We start from the raw sequence: 22733 nt of genomic DNA on the forward strand, positions 1-22733 counted from the left end.
TAAATATGTTTTATGCAAATCTCAGGAAAGCATGATCACAGGAAGCTTTCAAACAACAAAAAAAACAAGGGTAAAAACAGCTGTACAGACAGAAAACAATTAACCACTAACATGAGTCACTTCTTACATATCAAGCATTAACTTGGGACTGACTCCGCAGATACCAGCACCTGCCACGCGCCAAGCCTAAGTACTTGCGCTCAGTCCCTGAGAACCACATGTTGGAAGGGGAGAACAACCCTGCAAGCTGTTCTCTGACCTCTACATGAGAGCTGTGGCCACATCTACACATGCATAAACACACACACACACACACACACACACACACACACACACACACTTTATTTTATTTTATTTTGTTTGAGACAGGGTTTCTCTGTGTTATCTTGGCTGTCCTGACCTTGCTTGGTAGACCAGGCTGGCCTCAACTCACAGTGATCTGCCTGCCTCTGCCTCCCAAGTGCTGAGATTAAAGGTGTGCGTCACCACGCTGGGCTGAGAATTTAAATTTTAATTACTTTGAGTGTAAATGGATTACAGCCACCAATAAAAATGCATAAAATGACTGAACTGATTAAATTAACAAAAGGCCAAAATATTTGCTGCTTATTTCATTTTACAGAACACTCACAGATCAAAACCAAATCATGAAAAAGATATGCCGTAAAAATAAAAACAAAAAGAGAGCAGAGGTAGATATACTTATTTATAAATATTTACTTATAAATATTTACAAATAGTAAAAGGATAAAAAGATAAAATCAGCTTTAGGCTGAAAACTACTAAAAAATTAGAAAAGAATAAAAATACAAATATGCTGTAAAATATTAAACAAAATGAGAGCAGAGGTAGATATACTTATTTTTAAATATTTGTTTATATTTACAAATAGTCAAAGGATAAAAAGATAAAATCTATTTAAAAATTAGAAAAGAATAAAAAAAGTGAAAGTCTTCAACAATGATGAAGAGGACAGTTTTTCAGAAAAACAAAAAACAAAAAACAAGGCAGTTATAAATATACACCCAGCCCTGGGCACATAAACACCAGTCTACTCTCAATATTTGCCAAACAATCCAAACATCGTCAAATCAATAAAGAAAGAAACCTGAGTTACATGTCAGTCCAATCAAAGCTAATAGACCTAAACATTTTCCCCAAGTAGCAACAAAACACATATTCTTTTTTTTTTTCAAAGTAGCTCTAACTTGTATTTCCATGATGATGATGAAGGATGATAAACATTAAAACATTTTTCCTTATCCATTTGCTGCTGTTGTTTTTGACTCTGTTTAGTTCCATGCTCATTGTTAAAATAATTCAGTTTTTTTCTTTTTATTTCTTTTTTAATTTTTTATTAATTTATTCTTGTTACATCTCAATGGTTATCCCATCCCTTGTATCCTCCCATTCTTCCCTCCCTCCCATTTTCCCCTTATTCCTCTCCCCTATGACTGTTCCTGAGGGGGACTTCCTCCCCCTGTATATGCTCATAGGGTATCAAGTCTCTTCTTGGTAACAGAATACATATTCTTATGTATGAATAAAAAATTGACAAATGGACCAGATATTAAGCAACAAACCAAACCTTGACAGATTTAAAATAAGATCATATCAAGTATCTTTTTTACTTTTAATTTTTCCCTATTTTGAATTTGATTTAAACGTTTATTTCAATACTCACAATAACAAGGCTTTTGCTAAGTCTTTAAAGAACTAATATCAATCCTTTTCAAACTTTCCCAAAGATTTCTGAAAAATAAAGAATGACTGCAAACTCCTTCTACAGGACTTCAAGCAGAAAAGTCCCCCAGTTTAATGAAAAAGACTGAACCATCAGGTGAATTTATTGTACAGAGCAAATCATTCTCATGGGTTCACTTACATTGTAGTCAGCTTCAGGAAGCTTAATGCCAGGAAATAAGTCACTGGTTATTCCGTTGAATAAAGGTATGTCATGTGATAGAAACTTTGGTTCATTTACATCTTTAATTGATCGAAGAAGCTAAAATCACAAAATGGAGAATGTAATTTAATTGCCTGCATTTATATGTTTACTGAATACACACACAAAAGTCAGTTTATTTTATATTGCTCATAGTACCCTCATAATGAAAAATAATCCTATACTTATCAAATCTCAAGGCCTTTATATGTATAAAGTACAATAAAAACCTAAAGATACAATTTCAGTCTTAGCTAAAATCAGGTGCCTGTGTACAGTTCCTGATTGGTCTCATTAACAAAGTTACCTGTCCACTGAGGCTTTCACAATTGCACAGTATCTAATTAGTACTTACCAGTATATCCTCATTTTCATCAGGGTATTTTAATTTTAGATTTCCAGCTGCCACTAAAACTGCTTTCACTGCCCGCATCCCATAGTCATAGTGAAACTGTGATGATAGCTGCTCCGAGCAAAGCCTGTAGGTCATTACTATCTTCACAGACAGAGGTTTTGCATTCAAAAATCCGTAGGAATAGAGGGAAATTTCTGCTATGAGGGCATAGTTTGGAACCATCATAGCCACTGTTCTAAAAAGAACCTGAGGCACATAGTAAATGAAAGACATTACTTACATAAGATAGGCCACTTGTCTTCATTAATTAATTTAAACACTTTACAGCCTGATCTCAAACCCTTCCCTCCCTCCTACCCCAGTCCTACCCTCACACCTCCCTTCCCCTCTGCCCCCCTCCCCTTCTCCTCAGAGAAGGGTACCAATGCACCCTGGCACATCAAGTCACAGCAGTACTAATGGCTTCCTCTCCCACTGAGGCCAGACAAGTCACCTCAATGCTAAGCAGAAGTAGGATCAAAAGATGCTGACGGCCAAGTTTATTCCTTAAATGCAACATTATTCATACACTATTTTTTTTCAGCAATAGTTAAATGTTTTTATGTACTTGGTAGTTTTGGGTTCCTAAAAACACATTTGAAAGCTGGGCATGGTAGCAGGCATGTGTAATTGTGGCTAGTCAAGAGATTGAAACAGGAGGATTACAAATTCAATGCCAGACTTGGCAATTTAGTGAGACTGTCTCAAAATAAAATTGAAAGTGGCCTTGTGAGGCAGTTCAGTGGTAGAGTATTTGTTTAGTATATCTGAGTCTAAGTCCCTGTAGCACCAAACAAACAAGGCTTTGGAGGTTTGCCTTATACCAAATGGAAAAGGAAAAGGGAAATGACAAAATATATAGAGAGGTTTGTAACATTTTGATGTATTATACTATTTTTTTTTATTAACAATCTTACACTCTTAAAAAAAACTACCTTGAGGCTGGGCAGTGGTACACACCTTTAATTCCAGCACTCGGGAGGCAGAGGCAGGTGGATCACTGCGAGTTCAAGGCCAGCCTGGTCTCCAAAGCAAGTCCAGGACAGCCAAGGCTACACAGAGAAACTATATCTCGAAAAGCAACAACAACAACAAATTACCTTGAGGTTGTCTGGCAATTCAGAACGTCCTGCATAGCCAGGATTCATGGTAATAGCTACAAAACAGTTTGGATTGAGCTTAAGTTCTGTCCCTTCAAAAACAAAAACTTCCAGTTTCTGTTGAATGGCTCTCTGAATGCAGAGAATCTGCTGCGCCACCACCGATAACACTTCCAGTTCAATTCTATTGAATTCATCAAAGCAAGCCCAAGCACCCGAAGACGCCAGTCCTTTAAAAAACTAAGGAGATGGAAGGAAAATGGTGAATTTTCTTAAGAAAGGGCATCATATATCTTTTAAAAAATATTTTTGACCTTCTAACTCAAAACGAGAAGTTAGGCTTAAAAAATCTCTAAGGCTGTTATTACTGTCTTTACCACGAAAATCAAAAGTTCAAGTAACACTTAAACGACAACCCAGTAATATTGTCACAGGAATTTGCCTCAGTGTGCCCAGGTAGCCCTAGCAGTAAGCCTGTAACCCTTGGTATTCCTACCTTCCCCATTGCTAGGTAGTCTAACCCGTCGGAGCAGTTGAACACTACACACTGTACGGCAAGAGCTTTAGCCAGGTCCTTGGTGGTTTCAGTTTTTCCTGTGCCTGCTGGCCCTTCTGGAGCACCTCCAAGATTTAAATAGAAGGCACCGATCTGGGGGGGAAAGTATGTGTGGGAAAAAAAAATGTATGATTAGCTAAAAACAAACAAACAAACTAGATAGTTGTTGGCCAAATGAAGTTATTTGTATTTATAGCTTCAGGGAAGCCAGTAATCCTTATATTGTTGTTACTTTTCAAATTCTGCTGTCATGGCTATACAAATAGAAAGTTAAAAGAGGCTCCTCAGCAAGTAAAATGTAACAAAATCTCTTTGGTGTCTATTACTTTACCTATACATAGTTCCCCTTCAAGAATGGAGAATGTAGTTCTGAGGGAGTAAAATTAATTCAGGATGGCTTTCTTCAGAAAGTAGATGTGAAAATACGGGTAGAAAATAATAAAGACACCTTCCAGGTGGCCAGTTGCAAAGAGGTGAATACTTGAAATAAGTGGTACAAATGGAGTCCATATTTGGAAGACAAACAAATGTATCATTTACGATTTCTCCACATTGTGCCTTTCACTCTTGGTATGGTCTCCATTTTCTGCATTCCCAAAGAACTGCCCTATATTTCTCTCTCCAATATCATTGTTTCCTACTTTTTATTCAGGTAATATGCATTCTTCTTGTTCAACAATCAGAGTTTAAATTTAGCAGTATATGAATTATTTCCCTAATAAATCATGCGCACAAGAACCTCATTTCATCTGCTACTAAATAACTCAACTTTATACTCCAGCCTACTCAGCATTAATGGGTTGCTGTTTCTTCACACCCCTCCTCAATTCCCAGGTTGGACGGGCAGATGCAGAAAATAAAAATACACAATGCATAGGGAAACGTAAACGTCAAATGAACAATGGATGATTTGTTAGCAGTTCCCTTGCTTCTCTTACATTATTTAGATAAAACATACACATACACACACCAAACACACCATACACCATGTCACGATGCTTCAGTTAACAACAGATGATGCCAGTAACATGGGCCATACAGCTTCGCCCTGTTAGCCGTACCATCTAGTTTTGGAAAACATCTGATTTTGCAAATGCATATTTTGTGGCATTTGCATGAGATATAATTACCTAAAAATATTTTCTAGAATATATCTCTATCTTTAGGTGACACATGAATATATTATTATATTTCTTTTTTACATACACGTTTATACTATTACACATAAATAAAATAAATAATATATAGCAAGAAGAACCATGAAACAATCGGGAATTATATAAATGTTACATTTATAGTGATTTGGCTATTTATATTTGGCAAACTTGAAGAAAACATCTTTCCTATCTTGGTGAGTCTAAAATTCTGAATGTAAATCAGGATCTATCATATCTCATCTTTAGCAACTTAAAAAATCTATCTAGACCTAAAAACATCTTAACCCCTAAACAACTAAGCTTAATTGTGAAACTAAACTATCTGGTCTTCAACCCCATCAGAGACCTGAGAAGGAATAAAGCTTAATTACCTGAGTAAACTGGAAGTGCAGGTTCACAGCTTCCAAAATGAGAAAATGACAGAGACGGTTTGCTGCATGAACAGTCAGTCACCCAAGACTATAACGTTGAAGCATCTTCTTCAGCCTTCTGGCCTAATATATCTGACACGCATTTGTGAGGCAGGAACTATTGAGGACTTGCTTACCCTGTCTTGGCAGAGTTTGGCTGTTGACTCTGCCTGCATCCAAGTTTGCCTATTTTTAGACAGAATTCTGTCTGTGACAGAAACTAGGATATTTTGCCCAGTGGCTGGTGTGCCACATTTGAAGCCATCCCCATGAGGAGGGTCTATATTTTTAATCATTTGAAATTTAGATTTACCTAGAGGTCCTGTATCCTGCCTGACAATCACTATCGGGGGTTGTAGTAGTTGTACCTCTGTCTTCCCAGCCAAGAGCCACCCTCTGCAGCACCTCCTACTTTAGTTCTGTCGCCCACGCCAAGCAGCAGCAATCTGGAGTTCTGGAATGCAGCTGTTCTGACTCTTCTTCCTGTCATCTCTCTAGCACTCCACTGTAAAAAAATGATGCTATTTTCTGAAGCTCTGGCTTTGTCCTTAGTCTTCAGCACCTTTCTTTTCCTAATTAGTCACAAAGGAAGTGACTCATGACTTGTACACAATAGAATTCAAACTATTTGTATATTAAAAATGGCGGTGGGGACTGAGGAGTAAATGCTCTATTACAGTTCTACATAAAGAGAATTTTGGGGTGTGGCAAGATAAATATAAAAGTGTTTGCCATACAAGCATGGTAACCTGAGTTCAGTCTATGAAACCTTTGGGAGAGGGCTAGAACAGACTTATTTCTGAAAGTCATCCTCTGTGACATATGCACATACTGTGGCACACATCAACATTCCCATTCACATGCATACATTATATATGTAAATATATTATATAAATTATTTAATTATACATGTGTATATGTTATTATATATTTGTATATATGTACATGCATATACACATATACAAATATAATTTATATTATGTGCTATATATAATATATAATACAATAGAAGTATACATAGTAAAAAGATTTTTATAAGAGAAATTGGGGCTAAGAAAGGATAAGTGTATTTGATTATTAGAACTAAGTTAATAAATAAGGGGCCAGTGAGATGACAAAGCAGGTATAGGTATTTGACACCAAGCCTGAGAACCTGAGTTTAATCCTCAGGCCTCATCAGGTAAGAGATAACAGACTCCTGAAAGTTGTTCTCTGACCTGTGCACATCCAGCAAAACACACACACACACACACACACACACACACACACACACACACACATGTTTTAAACAAATGAGAATAGGCAATGTTAAATTTGGACAAGAAAGTTAATCCTTTATCAAAAAGTAATATTTAATGTGTGAACAAAGCAACTTACGTACATACCAATGTTCTGTAACATCTGTCAGTTAGGGGAGTTATGACAAGTCGAGGTGAGTTCCCAAGATACTCATAAGCATATTTTACATTGCAATTAATGATACGAACTCGTGCGTTCTCATATTCCCAGTAATAGCGAAGTTGAGCAAGCCACTGGAAATCTGTATCATGTGAGACACCTAGAAAGGATAAAACAAAGTCACTAAGTGAAAATAGCTTTATAACAGCAAATATTAAAATAATTCATGTTTTTGCCGGGCAGTTGTGGTTCACGCCTTTAGTCCCAGCACTCAGGAGGCAGAGGCAAGTAGATCTCTGCGAGTTCGAGGCCAGCCTGTCTACAAAGCGAGTCCAGGACAGCCAAGGCTACACAGAGAAACCCTGCCTCAACAAACAAACAAAAAATAAGCAAAAAGAGAAGATCATTTAAAAAGGAATTCTTTTAAGAAAACACTCATGTCTTTGTTTCTTAGAAGCTATCAATATTTTACATTTTATGTTAGAGAAACAGCCACCTACCCATCTCAATCATGTCCATGACGACATCTCTAGCATGGACGTCGATTGTAACCAAGGCTCCCAGTGTGATCCTGGTCTGCTTAGACAGTTTCCCTCTGACGAGCTCTACGATATCATTTAGTTGATACTGGAGTTCCTTGTAGTACTTCTTTAACCCCTATAAAGTAACAACCATTTAACTGATGTTACATACACATGTATGGCACGTACTTTACATCCGTATTTACTTATGAAACAACTGTGACTTCATCAGCTATTTCAAAAGATAAGTGAGTTATAGAGTGAATTTGTGGAAGCCTTATAAAAATAACAGAGACTTCAAAAAGTGTATAATTTTAATGCTACATAGAGAAATTCAGTGGAGTATTATCTTTGCAAAGAACAGACAAGCAAACGAAGAAATATGGAATGAAAAGAACAATGCTGCTGTCTAAAATCAAATACTGCTTTACCTCTGTTCCACCGCTTATAACTTCCTGTGTCTCTGAAGTCCAGAACATCTGAGAAACACAAAGAACAACCTGGCCAGGCCACTCTCTGACCCAATCTTTTCTTGCAGATTCTGGATAAGCCTGAAAAATTAAAATGATTTTTTGTCTTTAAAAGGTTAAAAGATACACTGGTCTGTGGTAGCGTACACCTTTAATCCCAGCACTTGGGAGGCAGAGGCCAGCCTAGTCATGAACCCCAGCACCAAAAAAAAAAAAAAAAAGTTACAAAAGAAAACATCTAATAATTTTAAAGCTCTTTTGCTGGGTTAGTTGCCAAGTTTTTGATGAACAATATAAATTATTTTTGCTATATATAATTTCATTAAACCAGTTAAAAATCATGCATAAGGAAGGTGAAGGTTATAAAATGGGTTTATGCTTATGCTTATGTATGATTTATGAATGTACAAAAGCTTGCAAACCAATCAAATGTAATTCATATTGATGTCAAATTTTAATTGGAAAGGAAACTTGCTGGCTAGTGTTAACTGTCAACCTGACAGAACTAGAGTCACCTGGGAGACAAGCCTCTGGGCATGATTCTGGAGGCATATCTTGGTTAGGCTAACTGATTCAAGAAGACCCATCTTAACTATGGGTGGGAATAGTCCCCAGGCAGGGGATTCTGCTGTGTATAAAATGGAGGAAGAAAGCTAAGCACTAGCAAGCATTCATGGCTTTTCTCTTCCTGGCTGTAGCAGCCATGCAGCCAGCTGCTTCTGGATCCTGCTGTCTTGCCTTCCCTGGCTCAGTGGAGCGTACATTGACCTGTGAGCTGAGATAAACACTCCCTTCCTTCAACTGCTTATATGAGGTCATTTTGTCATAGCTGTGTAGCAACCAAGGTAGAGATCATACAATACATTTAAAAACTGAGCTTGTAGTTAGAATGTCTGTGTTACTTATCTATAACTTTCCTAAAAACCTATATAACCAGGATATACATTAACATTTATAAAATTGTATACATTTTAACAATCCATGCATTTTAATTTGAAATATATTTTCATCTACTACTAATACTTTCATGTCTCAAAACCTTTACATGTATTTTAGGGGGAAGATTTAATAGCTTAAAAGTAACTTGCACCAATAACAAATGGTAACAGCAGATACAAATTATAAATTTAAAAAACTTTATAGAATGAATTTTGAAGTTGATGCTAATGAAAGTATTCTTTTAAAATAACACATTTAAAAATAAAACAAAATAGCACATTAACTATAAGAATATAGATATATTATTTATAAAATGTTTCTTATTAGAACACCTATAGATAAAATCAAACAACAAAGTAACATAAGCTCTAAAGAAAAGTAATTATTACATGAAAGTCTGCCTCATGGACAGTGGTGATGCTTTTTTATGTGCTTTCAGTTTGGAATCATAAAGAAAGGAGAAAAATATTTAGATTTATTGCAAAAACGCTGAAGCTGCAGAAAAGCCATCTCAAGATGAGCTCTGGGCTAGTGAGATGACTCAGTGGCTAAGACTGTGGTGCTGCTCTTCCAGAGGACCCGAGTTCAGTTCCCAGCACCCATCTCCGGCAGCTCACAACTGCTAGGAGCTCCAGGTCCAGAAGGATATGATGCCTCCATAGGCACTTGCACTACTGTGCACTTATTCTAACACACCCATACATACTATACATAATTAATATAATAATAATAACTTTGAAAGATAAAGAGAAAATGAAGCTATCCTCACTCACACAGTGAGTACCTTGCTGGACATAGGGTGCAAGGGTTTTTAAAACTATACTCAGTGCACAACTGCTTCTTTGTGTTGTTAAAGGCAGAACAAGGGAAAGCATATATTTTGAGGTTAGAACAATCTGATTAGCATTAAGTGAGGTACATAAATGTATCCAGGTGCTCGGGGCTGCAGAGATTACTGGCTGTTCTTCCAGAGGACCTGGGTTCAGTTCCTAGTACCCACATGGCAGCTCACAACTGTCTGTAACTCCTGTTCAGGGGATCTGACATCCTTACACAGATATACATGCAGTCAAGACACCAATGTACATAGAAAACAAACAAAAAAGCATGGGCGTGGTGGCACACTCCTTTAATCTCAGCACTTGGGAGGCAGAGGCAGGCAGATCTCTGTGAGTTCAAGGGCAGCCTGGTCTACAAAGAGAATCTCTGTCATGAAAACCCAAACAAACAAACAAACAAAAATATCCAGGTGTTACATTTCCTTCCATTTATTATGTTTGTCTCATTTAGAATTTTAAGGTAAAGTCTCAAAAGCAACAAATGAACTAGATCATTTCTTTAACAGCATGCTTGAGCGTGTCTGACCCTGATCAGAAAGTTTTAAAGCACATGGCTGTCTGCCTACTAGAAATACCACTGCAGTGTTTTATTAATTGAGTTTACTTACATATTATTGGGGCAGGTATATAAGTCAAAGCGCATGTGTGAAGATCAAAAGACAACTTGTGGGAGTCAGCGCCCTCTTTTTTTTTTTTTTTTTATCATATGGATTTTAGGGATCAAACTCAGACTGGCAGGCTTAGCAGCAAGAACCTTTACCTGCTTAGCCATTGTTGTTGTTGTTGTTGTTGTTGTTGTTGTTGTTGTTATTATTATTATTATTATTATTATTATTATTATTATTATTATTTTAAGACAGCCTCACTTTGTAGCCCAAGCTGACCTGGAATTATGTAACCCAGGTTGGCCTCAAACTCTAAGCAGTCTACCTTCCTCAGCCTCTCCGGGCTAAGATTGTAGCTGTGAGCTACTATGTCTGGCAACATTTCAATTTCGACATTTAGGGAATAAAACTCTGATCCTTCACAGGCCTCCACCAACCTATTTGTCTTGCAGGCTGTCCCCCAGGGCAAATCTCATCAACATACGCCTGTCAAGAACATTAAAGCACTTCTTGAGGCCTTCTCCCCCTTTTACTATGCAGGCAGTTTAACAGATGTTGAAATTAGATGCAAATACATTTCTCATCTGTCTAATTTGTTTGACCCATAGCTCTCACCACTTGTCTAGTGTCAGCCCACATCATCTATCTTCTTGGCTAATACAACGGTCTCCTAACTAGTCTTCCTGTCTGGACAGTCTTTATACCACAGTCCTAGAGGTACAAAAACATAACCCAGATTCTGAACCCCCTGATTAACATACTCTTACCCTTCCTATGTAAAACGAAAATGGCTCCCGTGCCCGTCTTCCTTTCCACCTTCATTTATCTTCGTTCTCCGTTGCATTCACTCCACCCAAGGCCCGGAGACCTTCTAACAGTTTCTCACAAAATCTGGAACCGTTCTGAGTCCAGAGTCTTTACACAGGACACTCATTCTTTAACTAACTCTTTGTCTAGCTATTTTCTATCTATCTCTCATATCTCAGGCTTAGTCTAACTTCCTCTACGAGCCTATTGCTGGACCCTCGTCCATTCTAAATTGATAAACTCTATTATTCTTACTGATAATATATTTTCCTCTTATGACATACCTGTATTGTTGCATGTGTCACTGTGTATATCATTATCATCAATTCTTACTAATGATGTTAAAAATACAGAGAAAAATAATGTTCACCAAACAAACAAACAAACAAACAAAAAAAAAAACCCTGCATTTGCAGAATATAGATTACTCACTTAATCCTAGGAAACGTACCAGCCTGGATGCAGCAATCACATCGTGAATACTTCTGAGCATTAGGTCTTCGACTTGAATGAGCCACTTCTCTACAGCGCCCCTCGCTGCAGATGTGGAAATCAGCTCAATCAGCTCCACTCGCTCACCTTCAGAGCTATACATGGCTTTAATATCCAGATTAGGCAGGAACTCCAGCTTAGCGATGCCCTCAAAGCACTTCTTTAAGTGCGGCTGAACTCTCAGTGGATCTTTGGTCTCGGACAAAATCTCTAACATTTCATCATTAGATAAAAAGAAAAAGCTAGAAAAAAAATATGTGAATTGGATAGCTTTAGTGGCAGTTCATCACACACCAGAAAACGTCTTATAGTATAGCACAGTTGATTATCTATCCTACCGAGGGAAGAAAAGTCGCTTCTTCTCGAGATACGCATTCAGTCCTTTCATTATCTTTTCTAAAAGGTCATTGCAGTTCAGTAGCTTTTCCAATAAGCCTGTTAAAGAGGTAGCAGCAAGAACCTAAAAGACAGATTCCCATGAGACACACCTGTGTGCTCGGTGTAAAACATCAGCATTAATATACATATGTAAAAGTGTTAATGTTTTTGAAACTTTATGAAATTAGTAGTGAAATATCCCCCCCCCTTTCTTTTTTCTGAGACAGGTCTCACTATGTAGCCCTGGCTGGCCACGGATTTATAAGTTCTGGGATTATAGGCACCACATCCAGCTTTGAAATTTCTTTTATAGTGTAAAACTATTAAAATTCAGTAAATCATATATAATACAAGACATTACTTACAAATGATTGTCGTGTATATTTTTATTTTCTTTTAATGACTTAATTTTTCATTATTAATTGTGTGTATGTATGAGGGTATGTTTGAGCATGGGTTTGTGCGTGCAAATGTAGTGCCTAGTGAGGCCTAAAGTGTCAGATTCTCTGGAGCTGGAGTCACAGGCAGTTGGGTGCTGCTGGGAACTGAACTTGAGTCCTCTGGAGGAGAGGAAAGTTCTCTTAACCACTCAATAGAGCCTGTGTTCTTTTAAATGATATGGGAAGAGTCTTGTTAGGATGGTGTATGATTTAACTTTAGCTCTTATAACTGACGTTTAAGCTTAATTTACAGCAGGATTTGACAATCTACATTTCACTGGCCAAATCTCACCAGCTGCTAGTTCTTGTATGACCCTCAAACTAAGAATGTGTTTACACTTTCGGAAGGTTAAATAATTAAAAGGTGTTGCTTTTCATTTATCAGTATGGGCCTCATAATTGTTTATTATCAGGCCTATAATTATTATTATTATTACACCAGTATAATCTGCTAGCAATCAATCAAGACACAAACACCTGTTATATTTTAAAATAGCCTTAGTTAACCTGGGGTAAGGCATACATTAATCCTCTAAACTATTTCCCATAGTGGGACAGGTAGGGGGATACCTGCCCCAATCTCATGCCGTCTGCTTCTAATATTTTCTATTAAGCTACCTTCCATCCATAATCCCAAATACTTACTAATGCTCTTCATCTGGGCCAAATCCTCTATCCATAACAGCCATGTGCTTCTCTTTCATCTAACCCATGGTGGCCTTTCTCCTCTTCTTCCCAAGATTCTCTCCCGTATTTCCAAGCCCGGAAACCTTAGCCACACCTATCTCGTTTGTCCTGCTCAGGTGATGGCTTTTTATTAATTAGCATCAAAATACATCACACCATCCCCCAACAAAAAGGAGACTAAGGATGTAGCTCAGTTGGCAGCATGCTTGATTAGCATGTATAAGGCCGAAAGTCCTATTGCCAGCACCATGCATGAAGTGAGTGTGCTGGCACACAGCTCAATGCCAGCATGAAGTGAGTGTGCTGGCACACAGCTCAATGCCAGCATTCCACAAGTAGAAGCAGGACAATCAGAAGCTCAAGGTCGTCCTCAGCTATATAGAGCATTTAAAGCAACTTGGGCTAGAAGCCCTGTCTCAAAAAATTTAATTAAGTGATAAAAATGAAGATAATAATGATATTTCACAACATAAGTAACAATGTTATCAGTGTCTATAAGCAAAGTTTTATTATGGTAGAAACATACCCATTCGTTATATATTAGTTCTAGCTGCTTTTCACCATGGCAGAAGTCAGCATTAAAAACAGACTCTATGCATCACAAAGCCTAAAAAATGTATTAACTGGCTATTCACAAAAAAAAAAATTGCTGACCTCTAATCTACAAAAAATCATGTACTGATGAGCTCCTAAAGTCAAAAAGTAAGATAAAAATCCTTGAAATCCACACATTTCAGATTAAAGTAGATTGCTGAGTTAGTTTGAGGCCAAGCAGAGCAATTCTGGGCCAAGAGAGAAGCCAGATAGAATAAGTCAGCTGGGAGAAGAGTTTGAGCCAGAACACCTGAGTTGAACCAGCCAGCACAGAGCTCAGAAAGAACAAGTAAGGGTGAGCTTATTCAGCAGTAAGTCTCAGAGGCTGAAAGCATTCTATGTCTAAATTAGATTGTACAGAGGCTAGAAGCTTCCAGGAGTAGGCCTAGGGTAGCAGAAGGAGGCAGTGAGCCTCCCAGACAACAACTGAGTCAGGAGAATAAAAGTTACTTTTACACAGTTCTGTAATTAACTCTCAATAAATCTGGGACTTAGTTTTTCTCTCAGCATTGGAAAAGTTATTTTGTAAGTTGAACACATTTAAAAAAATAGATGCAGAGATATAGTTTATACTAACTGTGTGAAAAAAAAATACTGTTTTCAACATTAGAATCCTGGTCTTAATAGGAAAGACCACATAGGACCTGAGCCCAATTGAGAGTAGATTCTTTCCCTAATTAACCCTTCCAAGCAAATATAGAACACCCGTTCTGATCACGCGTTCTCCATCCTCTCCTTTACCTCATTGTTTCATGTATCTGTTTACTTCCTGAAGCGACTGTATATAATGGGAGTCAGGTGAGTTACCTGTTCATCTAAAGTAGTCACACTATGCATACACACGCACTCACACACACACACATACCTGCACACACATACATGCACACAACACACTCACATACACACACAAGTTGCAAGTAGTAGTATTATGAATTGAAAAATAAGATTATTTTGATACTTTTGAACTTACATTTTTATAAACTTTCCAATCTGCATACAGTGAGTAAGGTCTATTTTTTGTTTGTTTATTAACTAAACATTTTTTATTTTTTACATAAACATTTATATTATTACCCATATATACAATAAACTACCTACAGCAAGAACCACCATGACACAATCAGGAATTATATAAATGTTACATTCTAGGTGTTTTGGCTATTTGTATTTGTATAGCTGAGTAAGGTCTATTTTAATAGTCAGAAAAAAGTCAAATGTTTTCTTTAAAACCCCAAACAAGGTTCACTTATTATAAGAAGGAAAGCAAACACTTACCTTTGGATCTTTAGCACAGAACTTCATGACATCCCTCCAGTGTCTGTCCACTGTCTGAAACTGGCGTCCTTCCTCTGGCATCTGCTGCATGATATCCTCAGAACAAAAGATGGGCTCTAAGTACAGCCATTGCGCTTGCACTTTTAACCACTCATCGATTGTTTCCTGTATCCGAATCAGACGGTCCTCCCAGGCCTTAGTAAATAAAGAGCATACGGTACTAAATTCCAGTTTTTAAAAGAAAGACTATAAATTATAGAAATAAGGAACTACTTAGAATTCACTATTGTTTTAATATCAATACCAAACAACTTACATCTTAAGATCACTCATAGAAGCCTCACCCAGGCTTAGAAAAATATAGGAGGCAAAAGATTTCCCTAAACCAGTGGAACTCACATTTGGTAGTGATTGTAAAGTTATTTCATTTCCTAATCTCTCAAGGAATCACTCGAGATTTAAATGTACATCCTGCTCTACACCAGGGACTATCAACTATGGATGATGTTGTCCAAATACCGGGCAGTATCTCGGAGAGTCTGAAACATCACAAAGTCTAAGCTATCACAGTGTTAGTTGTTACAGCTACTGGGGGGAGAATGCTGCTAATAGCTAGTGGACGGAGGCCAGAAATACAGCTAAATGTACTACAATATACAGGATAGTCTCCATAACAAAGAATTATTCAGCCCAGGACCAGAGAGATGGCTCATGGGTAAAAGCACTTGCCACAAAACTGACATCTTGAGTTTGGGGCCCCAGATGGGGGCCCACATGGTGGAAGGAAAGAACAGACCTCTGCAAGTTGCTATCTGACCTCGGCACATGCACTGAAGCACACCTGCATGCACACACAAACACGAGCACACACACACAGCAGTAAATAAGCATAAAAAGAAAGAAAGAAACATAGATTTAAAAAAGAATTATTCAGCCTCAAATAGTGTAAAGTTGAAGGATCTTGCTTTACATCAGCACAGTTTGGAGAGAACTGAAATTAAAATTTTAAAATAAAGTAAAATAAGCCTCAGAGATTGCCTAGAGTTGCTAAGTGTATACAGCTTAAGGTCCTGGGTTTGGAGCTTCATCTCTATTTGTTATTTTCAGTTTGTTGAGAGAGGGTTTCTCTGGCTATCCTGGAACTTGATCTGTAGACCAGGCTGGCCCCCAACTCAGAGATCCACCTGCCTCTCCATCTGTCTCTGCCTCCCAAATGCTGGGATTAAAGGCGTGCACCACCACTGCTCAGCCATCTCTATATTTTTTTTAATTGATAAATGACAATTTTATTTTTTATGCATAAAAGTTAATGAAAAAACCATTACTAGCTCTATTAAAACTGAACATTTCAACAAAAAAGCATAGTAAGTATACTTACTAAATACCATTTTCTAAAATACAGCTTTAAAACATCTAACATGCTTGTTCAATTTTAGTACAATGGATTCAAGACCAAGTGTACACATTACACATGCATCAAGGCTAGATTACAAATTATCATCATCATCATCATCATCTTCTTCATGCTTTCTTTTCAGTGCATTTGCTGACTCATTAGCTGTATTTTACGATACCATGTTAGTAGTAATAAGAACGTTTTTGGACCCAATCAATGATGGATTAATGAGAACATTCTGAACTGCTGATGTTGCAGGAATTGCAGCCTTTACAGCAGGGGACTGAGAGGCAGGCATCTGCACTGTAAACCTCTGCCCTGTGAGGGACACTGGAGTGCCTACTTTAGTGGAAACAGACATGGTCTGTGGAGTTGGCGTGCCTAGTGTGGGAGTACTTGGTCTGCTAGAAACTGAACCAACACTTAACCATGGAACTGTTATTCTTCCTGTAGGAGGAGGTGCCTTTTTTTGTAAAGACTTAAGCCTATAGTTTGGAGCAGTTAAGCAATGCCTATCAAGTGGCAATCTAGGACCTGAATAAGGATTGATCAACAGCAAGGGAGTTTGATTTCTTTGTCTTGAAATATCTAACAAAAAATCTCTCAGGGGAGGAGAAGTGAAAGACTGGTCAGTTCGGCACTGAATTGCCGATCGCACGTCATCTGCATCAACAATAGCTTTCTTAGCATGGCTTGAATAAATCTTAGCATCATCTAGAATTGTGGTCACATATTGGAAGGCAAACCCCAACATCTGACTTATAACTCTTGGCTCATATTCTGTATCCCCATATCCTTCAGGATTTGTGCCATCATCTGTGCATCTTTCGGCATGCTCTTGGGAGAAGCCATCTTGCCAGGCTCCACAATATCCGGTGATCAGACTTCTTGAGCTGAATCACTCACATTAACGTACTTCAATCCTGATCTTGATGCAAGTTCTTTGCCCAGTGTGGTTTTCCCAACCCCTGCTGTACCAGATTCACAAAGACCAAGTCTCCGGCAGGGCAGTGGAGCAGGACCCGGCTGCCACTCTCCTCCTCGCCGCAGGCGCATCTCGATTTTTTTAATCATAAAAGGGCTTCTAAATTACTCTTTTTAAACAAGAACTTTCTAACATACACATGTTTTCTGAAAATAATGGCAGCCAAGATCATCTATGAAGCACTGTTTATGTTCAAATTAAACATTTCACATAAAAATGTATCAAAACACCACAATGTACCACATAAGTATATAAAGGTGTTACTTGCCAGTTAAAAATGTAATTAAAAATTATATCTGTCCAGGTGTGGTGGTGCACACCTTTGATCCCAGCACTTGGGAAGCAGAAACAGGTGGATTTCTGTGAGTTCAAGGCCAGTCTGGTCTACAAAGTGAATTCCAGGACAGCCAGGGATGTTACACAGAGAAATATTATCTCAAAAAAAAAAACACCAAAAAATTATTTCTGGTTTTAAAAAGTGTCTTGGTTTGACTCTCAGTCCTGTCATTTAATAGCTAAGTGAATTTGGGCAAATTACCCATACTTGGTTTCTTACCTATTTAGGCAGATAATAAACAATGCTTAACTTGAAGGTCTGCTTTGGGATTAAATCAGTTAGGAAACAGAAAACCACTAAACCAATGACTAGCATAGTTAACACTCAAAACTGGGATCAACAATTCAGTAGTTTCTATTTTACTCAATTTACACAGCCTCCAGGTAGAATTCTAATATAATTGTTAGTTACCTAACAGGAATTTAAAGGGAGAAAGGCCTGTTCTTGAGTTGGAGGACTAACTTGTTGACTACAAACATGCTGTCAGGGTAGAGCTGGTTTTTGTTGTTGTTGTTTTGTTTTGTTGTTTTTCAGCTAAAACCAAGGCACTAGGTTAAATCAGACAAGGTTACCTACCTCCTCTTCCAGGTCACATATAATAATATTTTTAATGATATGTAGGGAAATTTCCCTCTACTGCCTTTGAACATTCAATGTATTTAAACACATGATCTCTGTTTATCTACTTACTTACCTTTTAGAGACAAGGTTATGTAGTCCAGGCTGGTCTCTAACTCTCTAAATAGGTTAGATAGGAATGCAAGGTGATTCTCCTGCCTCAGATTCCTGACTAGTGGGATTACAAGATTTGATAGGAGCAGCTAAAAAGTAACCTCTAACTGTGCAGGTACAAGATTGTGCCTACTTGGCTACCACTACATTAGATGACACGTCTCTTCAGTAAATGTCATCATACACACACACACACACACACACACACACACACACACACACAGCACCAAATTCCCTTACTGTCTTTGTTCAATGTTTTAGGAGCTATCCTCAGAGCCTCCCTTACTTTATACAGTTTATAACCCTTTCTTAATCTTTTTTCTTGTTGTGCTATATTGGCTTTGTATTCTCCAAGGGGCAAAAACACTGGACTTCATTATACTATGAAGTTATTATCATAATTTGTATTCTTTTCATAGTTACCTATATCAACAATAAAGAAATGTCATTTATTTTTCTGAAGCAGACAGTAATTCATTAATTACCCTCATGCCTGTTGTTCACAAATAGAATTAAATAGTGACATAGAGAACTTTACTGTGGTGATACAGTGTGATATGTGATCTGAGCTTTCTAAAATTAGAAATTAACTGTATCTAAAAATTACTAAGAATGATGTTTTAAAATTCCACTTGCTATAAAACCTGCTTGTCAGTCTACAGTGTACACTTACCATGTGTGAGGCCCGATTACAGAAACGAGGCAAGCAGGGAAAGAAGAAAGAGGAGGAGGAGGGAGGCAAGAAATGAAAGTGTGGAGCCAGGCATGCTGGCTCATGCTGTAATTCCAGTACTCAGACAGATCTGAGGAGAATACTGGTCGCCAGTTTGAGACACGCCTGGCCTATATAGCGAGTTCAAGGATAGCCCAAGGTACAAAGGGAGTCCATGTCTCAAGAAAAAGGAGGGAAAGATAAGAAGGAAGGGAAGGAAAAACAAAGATCAAGAAGTTGTTTTCCCTTCTATTAATATCACTGAAGAAAAATCTTAATAAAATGTTATTTTTTTTCTCAAAGACATTAGGTAATATCTCAAACCTATTGCATGTTAATCTTTTTTATTTATTTATTATTTATCTTTTTTAATTTTTTGGTTTTTTGAGAGAGGGTTTCTCTGTGTAGCCTTGGCTGTCCTAGACTCATTTTTTAGACCAGGCTGGCCTCAAACTCACAGTGATCCGCCTGCCTCTGCCTCCCGAGTGCTGGGATTAAAGGCGTGCGCCACCACACCTGGCTTTATTTTTTAATTTTTATTCATATATGTGTTTTGTCTTTGTATCTGCCTGTTTACTGTGTGCATACAGTGCCTGCTGAGGCCAGGAGAGAGCATCAGATCCTCTGGAACTGGGGTTGCAGATGGTTATTAACCACCTGTGGATGCTGGGAATGGAACAAGTGTTCTCACCACTGTGCTATCTCTTCAGCCTCCTATTGCACGTTAATCTTTAAATACGTATTTCTGTGTCTCACCACATAAAGTATAAAGGTTCAGTTCTATCACTCAAATAGACATTTGAAGAGCAATCCAAAAATATTTATGTGAGAACATGTATGAAATAAGATAGTTGTTTTCATAAATGACCAGGGGCTATCATATTTAACATACCTTGATCTCATTTTCAAACGGCTTGATAAAAGGTGAGCCTCTCATTGTCTGAGTTTTTATAATTTGATCATCAAGAACTGCCTGAATCTCATCCACTGAAGAAAGGATACAGACTCCAGTATCACGATACAGACTTATATGAAAAGAAATGTCATCCCAAGTTGCTATCATAGCATTCATGGCCCTCTCTAAGGAAAATTCCTGAAAGGGAGAAATGGAAAAAGAATAGGATGATGAAAAAAGATATTTATTCATGTTATTCAATTTCCCTGGGTAACTCAGACTATAGTAACCATAATCTCCACAACTATGTGTCTGTCTGTCTGTCTATCATCTGTCTGTCTGTCTGTCTGTTGAGGAGGGGTCACTTTTTTTTTAATGATTTAAAAGTTCCTTTGAAAGGCCATAGACCTAGAGGAAAAGCACTAAAATGACATTCTGCTATATCCATAGGTCAGTGTCTTTCTCAGCCATCATCTGAGAACTCCCTCCTAAGACCCAAACCTGGACTGTGGGCAGAGAGGGAGAGACCTCGGAACAGTCTGCCCTAAGCTATATGTCTTCATCAGATCCCTTTCTTCTGGACTCAGGGAACCCTGTGGAAGAGGAGGTGGAGAAACTGTAAGAGCCAGAGGGGATGGAGGATACCAAGGCATCAAGGCCTTCCTAACACAGCAAGACTGATGCACATATGAACTCACAGACCGTGGCAGCATGCAGAGGGCACTCACGGGACTGTACTAGTTGCAGCCCTGGTGCTGAGAGGGGAACCCAGAAAGCTCACAAAGGAAAAATAGCTTTCTCCAACAGAGTCTCGCTGTGCGTACAAACTACTTTTTTTTTTTTCCTGAGACAGGGTCTCTCTGTGTCGCCTTGGCTATTCCAGACTCGCTTTGTAGACTAGGCTGGCCTCGAACTCAGAGATCTGCCTGCCTCTGTCCCGCTGAGTTCTGGGATTACAGGTATGCACCACCATGCTGGGCTACACAAACCATTCTTATGGGCAGGCCCCATGCCCAACAGCCGATGGCCAACAGAAAACTAACTCAATGGCATTTTTAAAGCCTTAGAGGTCTTTTGCGTATATATTATGGCTTCTGGTGTTGTGTTTTCATGGGATTCCTCTGTGCGCAAACAAATGAGTCGCTGCATCTACGTGTTTTTTGTGTTTTTTCTTTGTCTCTTCTGTTTTGTCCTATTTTGATTGTTTGACTTTATTTTAACTTATTTATTTTATTATTGTTTGTTTTCCAATGAGAGAAAGAAAAGATGTGGATTGGGAGGGGAGGGAGGTAGGGAGACTATGGGAAGGGTTTGGAGGAGGAGAAACCATTATAAGGATACATTGTGTCACATTCTCCACAGTTGAGTGGAGAGTGGGGTGACTTTCACACGTACTCTGGTGCCTCATATTTGACCATGTCCCCTGGAGGGGGAGACCTGGTGGCACTCGGAGGAAGGATAGCAGGCTACCAAGAAGAGACTTGATACCCTATGAGCATATACAGGGGGAGGTAATCCCACTCAGGAACAGTCATAGGGGAGGGGAGTAAGGGGAAAATGGGAGGGAGGGAAGAATGGGAGGATACAAGGGATGGGATAACCATTGAGATGTAACAAGAATAAATTAATAAAATATAAAAAAGAATATATTGTGTGAAAAAAATCTCTTTTCAATGAAAAATGAAAAATAATATGAAAAATGAAGATTTTTTTAAAAAAAAGTTTAATTGCTATGGAAACTGTTATAATAGACAACAGAATAAAATACCCACTGGATCACCGCAGTGGCCTTTTGCAGGTAGCCTATAGCTTGAAGTTTTTTGTGTATTTCAAGAACCCACTCTCTAAGGTCATACTTATTTTGTCGGAACACACACAGAGACACACTATATGCCACATACATATCCATCTACTCACGATTCTTAATGGAATAACCATACATCGATACTCGTGTATCAGCCAACTGTATCAGAATGTGGCAGAATTAGGAAGATGTCAAAGGAGGAATTTCTAGTCTGGATTTCAGAGAAGTAAGCACTGTTTGCGTCGCAGAAGAGTGGTCTTCTGTAGTCACCCACCACCGCCTCTTCCCATTGCTGGCCTGTACTATATACTTCACACCAAATCGGAAACTGTGACTATCAGCGATCAAACCGATCAAGCATTTCAGCTCCTCCTGTGTGTTTACCTTACTTGCACCTGCACTTATGACTTCAAATTTTTCTAAATATGGTGCAAGGTTTAGTTTTAAAACTTTTCTCAGCGTAGTTCCGGAATCTGGAGTTAAGTCATAGCCCACAATTTCTGACATCTGTTTCCAGTGACGCGCTCTCATTCCTGGATTGCACAGGGTGGACACAGTAGGGATGTGCTCCTAAGGATGAAAATACAAATAACAGTGTGACGTGACTTCCATACACATGCATCCCAGATCTGTGCAGACCATCTACTGCTGCCTCACCTTCTTCTCTACCCCGTCTCCAGGGGAGATCATATAGACTTCCTCCTCCTCCAACCTTCCCCTCACACTCACTTAACCCTGGCCCTCAACGCCAGCAGGCATTCTCTGGGAACCGACAGGCCAACCCCGCCAGGGACGCAAGTAAGCTAACTGCAGATCTGTCCCTCTTCTCCTCCAAATCCAATCCCGTAGTCTTATTCCCAGCTCC

General features: G+C 38.5%; 2 protein-coding genes across 4 annotated transcripts in view; both read right to left on the reverse strand.

Moving 5' to 3' along the window:
• DNAH12 (dynein axonemal heavy chain 12) overlaps positions 1 to 22733 on the reverse strand; it is a 159482-nt gene that overhangs the window by 104360 nt on the left and 32389 nt on the right. For all 3 annotated transcript variants that reach the window (XM_084793926.1, XM_084793925.1, XM_084793927.1), the window contains exons 18-29: positions 22253 to 22438; positions 20062 to 20262; positions 15008 to 15202; positions 11972 to 12093; positions 11593 to 11875; positions 7913 to 8032; positions 7461 to 7617; positions 6948 to 7120; positions 3936 to 4088; positions 3440 to 3679; positions 2301 to 2546; positions 1886 to 2005 (exon numbers count right to left, since the gene is read on the reverse strand). In XM_084793926.1, coding sequence (XP_084650052.1) covers positions 1886 to 2005; positions 2301 to 2546; positions 3440 to 3679; positions 3936 to 4088; positions 6948 to 7120; positions 7461 to 7617; positions 7913 to 8032; positions 11593 to 11875; positions 11972 to 12093; positions 15008 to 15202; positions 20062 to 20262; positions 22253 to 22438 — 2196 coding nt within the window. The remainder of the gene's footprint in view (positions 1 to 1885; positions 2006 to 2300; positions 2547 to 3439; positions 3680 to 3935; positions 4089 to 6947; positions 7121 to 7460; positions 7618 to 7912; positions 8033 to 11592; positions 11876 to 11971; positions 12094 to 15007; positions 15203 to 20061; positions 20263 to 22252; positions 22439 to 22733) is intronic.
• LOC311604270 (transcription initiation factor TFIID subunit 9-like) lies at positions 16225 to 17268 on the reverse strand. The gene is given in 2 exon segments (XM_084793959.1): positions 16225 to 17189; positions 17192 to 17268. Coding segments are annotated over 2 exon segments (681 nt in total). The 5' UTR covers positions 17256 to 17268; the 3' UTR covers positions 16225 to 16572.

The sequence above is a fragment of the Acomys minous genome (assembly GCF_964271855.1).
Source record: "Acomys minous genome assembly, chromosome: 9".
NCBI lineage: Eukaryota > Metazoa > Chordata > Mammalia > Rodentia > Muridae > Acomys > Acomys minous.